Here is a 6,887-nt window from a genome sequence, read left to right as displayed (position 1 = left end):
AAGTGCTATCAAGCATTTTAATTTTGACAGAACACGTTGAAACCCATTTGTATGAAGAAACATTTTATATGTACAGAAAATGGGATTACAGAAGTGCCACATAATAGACACAATAGGGGGTGGTGGTTCTTATGGATGTAAGTGTCTGTAGCAATTTGGTGAAGTCCATTTTTTGTACAAATGGTTTAAACCTTGTACGAAAACACCCTCACTATTCAAAATCAATTTACAGAAATAACCCTCCCCAATCATCTAATTTTAATGGATCTCAAACTGTGACACTGAATATACTAACTTATAATATCAAAAAACTTTGTCAAATAGGGGTCAAAGTAACCATTTTTATACAATACACATGTTTGTCAGAATAAAGTAAAGTTTAATTCAAAATTTTTAAATTTTTAAAAGTAAATTTATAATGTTGTGTAGATTCTTTATAGGGTCCCAAATCTTTTATAAGTATGACAATTATGTTTTAACCTTTTCATTTGTGGCATTCATGTACTCAATATTTTAACACTGTGAGTAGTATTTCCACCCAGCAAAAAAATTCTATTTAGATATTAAATGCCCATGAAACACACTCATAATATATGCTTAAAATAGTAAAGATACAATTAAAAGTCAGTTTGGTGTTGATTATAATAATTAATTTTTTGACCATTAACTTGAAAGGTAGATCTCACCTATAAGTGAATAGGATAAAAATGAAGACTGATTGTGTTAAGTAACGATAAAAAAATTGATGTTTTGACTAAAAAAATTGATTTTTTGACTTGAAAAATCAAAATCAAATGAGGGCTAAATTTGGCCTAAATGAAAGCAAGTAAAAGTATTTAAAACTAGTAAAAGCCAGGATCATAGACCTAAGTTCGAACTTTCTTGAAGGTAAGGATGATTTTTTTTAATTAAAAAAAAATATTTTAAACTTAATAAAACAAATTGAGTACAAAATTTAAAGTAATCTTTTGTTTTTCTAAACATATTTACCAGAAAAAAAAAACCTTTAGATGACAAAGAAAATTGTTATTTTAAATTCAAAAATTTACATTTTAAAAAGTAACCTTGTAACTTTTGACTTTGTCGTGTGGGGTCAAAAATCTCAACGAAGACAATATATTTTCAATATTTTTTTGGGAAAATTGCAGTCGAGGTATTAAATCTTTCGTTTATTAGCAGACTTTGCCCAAACATTTAGTTTGTGTCACTCACGATACCAAACCTTTCAAAAACTAGCAGTGGAAATCCAAATGGATGAAAACTATTAATTTGACCGTTAATTGACCAAAAAATGTCAAAGTTTGATCAACTTTGACCAAATTAAAAAGGGCAAAGTGGTAACTATACAATTTTCTCACATTAAAGAATTAAAATATTAATTCAAAAAATAAAAATAAAAATAAAAAATCCTACAAGCTACAGTGATCGTAATTCAAACTAACGCCTAACCTAAAACCACCACGATCGTCCACCACCATCACTGAGACGACTGCCGCCACCACCAAATCTACAGCCACCATCTTCATTACCAAATAGAAAAATCACATTCGAATCCAAAATTTCATCTCCCCATTAACTACAATCGTTGCTGCTTCACTCCGAACTCAAACCCAAAATCCTCATTTTCAAACGCAGTTGATGGACCTCCGACACGACCAATGACGTCAAAGCTCAATTGCAGTGCCCATTCGACAATCCCAGAGCTAAATTACACAGTTGTGAAAACTCGACTCCCATTCCCATTCCACAGCCAGCAGCATCGTTGAAAATCTGAGCAAAAGATAACAAAAAAATGGAACTCAACAATGATTCTTGGTGCTAAAGACGAGTATTCATGTATGAGATTTGAAATAGAAAAATGGGCAGAGCATTGTGCACACCGAATCTTCATCGCCTTCTCCTAATTTGATATTTTTCTCTTTAGGGCTCTTGATTAAACTTACGCGTGGAGGACTATAACAGGGTAGACAAATGTGGGTGGTGCTTGTGTAGATGGTTTGGTGGTGTGTGGTGGCTAAATGCGATCTGCGGCCAGAGTCGGTGGACTGTGTGGCTGGGGTTGGTGGTGTTATTGCTCAATGTGGTTGGGTGAGGTGAGGTGAGGGGTGGGTTGAAGGAGATAAAGAATCTGTGGGTGTTGCTTGTGCGGATGGTTTGGTGGTGTGTGGTGGGTGCGTAGGGGGTGAATGGAGAAGAAGATGAATAGTATTTTGTGTTTTGATTTAATTATTAATATACCGTAATTACTTTTTTTTTTTGTTGAAAAATGTAAATTTACCATTTTATTCTTTTAAAATTAGTCAAAATAATGGTCAATGTTAAATTTTTGGTCAACTAACGATCAAATTAACAATTTCCATCCATTTGGACTTCTATTGTGAGTTTTTGAAAGATTTGGTGTCGTGGACGACACAAACTAAAGGTTTAGGCAAAATCTACTAATAAACGAAAGGTTTGGTACCTTAGCTGCAATTTTCCCTATTTTTTTAGTAGTCACTTAATTTTAAAAGAAATTAAATAATTATCCTACTTGAACATTATTTTTCATCTTTCTCCTTTTATTTAAAAATTAATAGTTTTGATGACGTTGCAAATAAATTAACTTTTCAAACAAACATATGAGAGAATCTTAAAAGTTCACTTATATTGCTATAAAACAATTTTAAAATTAATAAAAAAATTTATAAATTCATTAACTCAACTTTTAACTATTCCAGAAAAAAGTTTCTTCTCGAAAAAAATGGTTTGCCCTTTATCCTTTCGATTTTACCATTCAGGATTTTTTACCCCATGTTTTATGCTTAGCCAAAACAACCATAATTCCTAAGTTTCTTATCCACGCCATGAATATATAATCATCTCTGATGCTATTTGCATTCATCCACAACTCACTACTGTGTGAGCAAGAAGAGTGTCAATTATGGAGAGTAGATTGAGATGGTTAATATGTTTATTGCTAATCGGTAGTTTTAGTAGTAATTGTTGTGCGTCCAAAAGCATGATAATGCGGCTGTCTACTGCGGAAAATATGGAAGATTTGCTCACCAGACGCAATCTTCTTTCCAATGGACTTGGCTCCACTCCTCCCATGGGGTAAATTTTTTCCACCGATTTGTCATATGTATAGTCCGGGTTTATTATTGCTTCTTATTGGAGTAAAGCCATATGCCAAATTGAGCAATTTAGAGGTTATTGTCATCGTCGGTGTTTTTTGGTTTTTTCCAGTAGTATATTACGCTTCTTTTCGAATTGGTAAATGAAGTAAGAAAGATCAGCACTGGAGAATTAAATCCACATTAATGAACTTAATAATATGTGAATTTTTAGCTTTCTGGTTTTAGTTCGATCCTATCTCTTTATTTCAAACTTATTTGAAGACTATAGGATTTTTCTTCTCATCTTTTAGATTTTTCACTTCAATAAGGGCCAAAGGGTTTGATGGATGTGTATTGGTCTCTGTATATGTATAGCTCGTAGAGAAAACTTTTGGAATACTTGTCCATCTGTATTGAACATTGATTTGTCGTACTTTATTTAGGTGGAACAGTTGGAATCATTTCGCCTGCAATATTGGTGAAAAAACCATCAAAGAAACTGGTAACTCCTTATTATTATCATTCAGTTTACCTCCTTGCTTTCTGTAATAATGAATACCATTAAGATGTGCAAAAATGATGCAAAAACTTGTAATTTTGCTTTATCATTTTACTAATAACTTTTGGCATGTTATGTATTAACTGGTCATCGTCAATAGATTTAGAAATAAAATCTGCGCATTTGAAGATTTATGTCACTTTTGTTTTCAATTCTACTTTAATTTTAATTATTCTTGACAGCTGATGCTCTGGTTTCAACTGGTCTTTCTAAGCTTGGATACATATATGTCAACATTGGTACAATTTCACCTCTAACTTTTTATTTTTATGCTTTGTGGTGCATTCTTACTGAATGGACATGAAGAATTAGAGACTAATTGATATCTCTAAATCTTTTCCCTTAGATGATTGTTGGGCTGAAAGTTCTCGTGACAACAAGGTTTGCTTTTTCGAAGTTCTGTAATGTTCATTTAATAACTTTTGGGCAGTCGTGTTATTTGTTTTCTTACATCTTTTCTGTAAAATTCGATATCAGGGTCGTCTAGTGGCTAAGAAATCCACATTCCCATCTGGAATTAAAGCTCTCGCGGACTATGTCCACAGCAAGGGTCTTAAGCTAGGAATTTACTCAGATGCAGGGTAATTTGGATCTGCTGATACATGATTTGAAGTCATACACAAATGCATAATAGCGGGAGTTCCATTTATAAATGCATTTACTTTGACTTGCAGCTATTACACTTGTAGCAAAAAACAGCCCGGTTCGCTTGGTCATGAGGAACAAGATGCCAAAACCTTTGCGTCATGGGTACGGTAGTTACTACATGTTTGGTGTGCTAGATTAGGCAGTGCTTGATAGCATTAGAGAATAGAAAGGATTTAAAATTTTGTCCATTGTCTTATAAAGTACTGCCCAATACTATGGACCAATAAATGTTCTATGTTTTAGTTCAAGAAGTGTTGGGAGAGTATAAATTTTCTACTTCACTGGAAGCAGCCATCAGTGGTCTTCCTTTCACAGTGCTAACAAAACTGAGTTAATTACTTGCTTTCTCTACTCTACAGGGCATAGATTACTTGAAGTATGACAATTGTAATAATGATTTCTCAAAGCCAACTCAACGGTACCAAACTGATTTCTACAATCATTCAGACAATAATGTCTTGCTTTCTGGTTAGGTTCAGTTGTTCTGAAACGAAGGTTCTGTGACTATTTTTCCTTGCATAGGTACCCCGTGATGACCCGAGCATTAATGAATTCAGGCCGACCAATCTTCTTCTCTCTATGTGAATGGTGATTCTCTTTTTATATTATTATAGTTTCATGTACTTGGCTTTACACAATCTGGATTTCGACATGATTTCCTGTGCTTGTATCAGGGGCGATCTGCACCCGGCTTTGTGGGGTTATAATGTAGGAAATAGCTGGAGAACTACTAATGATATCTCAGATAACTGGGATAGGTACTCTCTCTTAGAATTTTGTTTTTCATAATTCATTGTATACCTGAGAACTTGGAACTGATTTTAATTTTAAACATTATTTCTCCTGCAGTATGGTCTCAAGAGCAGATCAGAATGAAGTCTATGCAGATCTGGCGAGGCCCGGTGGCTGGAATGGTTAGTTTTGCCTCTAGTCAGAACTTACAACTTGTATGGCTTACTTATCAGAAGCTCAATACTCTCATGGCATGGCTTTGAACAGATCCCGACATGCTTGAAGTTGGAAATGGGGGGATGACAAAAGACGAATACATTGTTCACTTTAGCATATGGGCTATTTCCAAGGTTCTCCGTATACCACACATATGGCATGTTTGTTAAGGTGGATTGAATAGTACTAGACATTATGAAAGCAGAGAACGAAGCTAAAATTACTATGCAGTCCTCGTGCCAAACATACCCTTGAAGTTTACCTCTCATAATTGGCTTAATTATGCTCTCTGATATTATATTTCATGTAATATAACTACAGGCACCTCTTCTTATTGGTTGTGACGTGAGAAATACAACGAAAGAAGTTATGGAAATCATTGCAAATAAGGAGGTGATTGCTGTGAATCAAGGTAACTACATCTACTGCCATCTAAACTTATTTTGAATTGCCATTTTCCAAATACTTACAATCTGGTAGTTGGTTTAAAACAGACAAGCTAGGTGTTCAGGCTAAAAAGGTTAGGATGGAAGGTGATCTTGAGGTAATCCTGCATTTTTCATCGCAGTTTTTGTCTTTTCATATTACAAATTCATGATATTATGTGCTTTTTTCTTTTAATATATAGGTGTGGGCTGGACCGCTTTCAAACTACAGAGTGGCTGTAGTTCTGTTGAACCGTGGTGCTGGGCGAAATTCCATTATTGCTCACTGGGATGATATTGGGCTCCCTCCAAACACTGCAGTTATTGCAAGAGACCTTTGGAAGGTAACACACCCCCCCCCCCCCACCCCACAACAACAAAATACATGCACATGCATAAAATGATATGCATGCATACATATATACTTACTGATATTCCCTTGTGCTTTGGCTGGATGCACTATACAGCACAAGAGTCTGGAAACAAAATTTATTGGAAATTTGACAGCAACAGTGGATTCTCATGCATGCAAGATGTATATATTGAAGCCAGTTTCTTGAGGATTTCTGATTCTGTGATCAGCATTGCCTTCTTGTCAGCCAACATCACAATTAAGTTGTATTTTTCAAATAAAATTGGTATCCAACATTCAAATCGACCACTTTTAATAAATTATCAAACAAGAAATCTTCCTTTAATCCTACTATTCTTTGATTTTTTACCAGTAACGTATGATTAGATCTATATGAAGTTTGTGTTATTGACCATATGCTTGATAGGAGCGAATAATGGTTGGAATTTCATGAAGCATCGAGCAGCTAAATAGATTGAGCACTTGATATAACTTCTCTTATTATATCAAGCACTTGGTATAACTGAAGAAATTATATTGATAATTTCTTCGATTGCAAAAATGGTAATACACAACATTACTAAGCTAATTATCAATTTGAATGAAATAATTAAGCTCGATCTTTTGCCTCCTATAAACGAGTTAAAAAGTTCCCACTACTGACGCGATAAGAGAACGATAAATTGTGGTTCTCTAAAACAATCATAAATTCATAGAGTTATAATTAAAGTTATCTTGTCACGTCATTAATGAAAAGCTTTTTTTGCGCCTTAGGAAGCCCTCATTCATCTATGACATCATAAAAAACTTTGCCATTTGGTCTATTTTGATGTCAAATAAAGTCGGTCTGGGTCAACCTG

At 34.3% G+C, this 6,887-nt stretch overlaps 1 protein-coding gene across 1 annotated transcript; it reads left to right on the top strand.

Annotated features, from left to right (window-relative positions):
• Positions 1-2,775: 2,775 nt before the first annotated feature.
• LOC111405919 (alpha-galactosidase 1-like) lies at positions 2,776-6,381 on the top strand. The gene is made up of 15 exons (XM_023035027.1): positions 2,776-3,093; positions 3,539-3,597; positions 3,837-3,893; positions 4,001-4,035; positions 4,132-4,235; positions 4,329-4,404; positions 4,662-4,720; positions 4,825-4,890; positions 4,977-5,060; positions 5,152-5,216; positions 5,302-5,384; positions 5,572-5,662; positions 5,745-5,794; positions 5,879-6,019; positions 6,143-6,381. Exons 1-15 carry the CDS (start codon positions 2,921-2,923, stop codon positions 6,233-6,235), a joined length of 1,236 nt encoding a protein of 411 aa, XP_022890795.1. The 5' UTR covers positions 2,776-2,920; the 3' UTR covers positions 6,236-6,381.
• Positions 6,382-6,887: the final 506 nt, after the last annotated feature.

This window comes from Olea europaea, chromosome 12 (genome assembly GCF_002742605.1).
Source record: "Olea europaea var. sylvestris chromosome 12, O_europaea_v1, whole genome shotgun sequence".
NCBI classification, from domain to species: domain Eukaryota; kingdom Viridiplantae; phylum Streptophyta; class Magnoliopsida; order Lamiales; family Oleaceae; genus Olea; species Olea europaea.
Note: the sequence above shows the minus strand (reverse complement) of the source record. Positions and strands in the feature narration are given on the sequence as shown.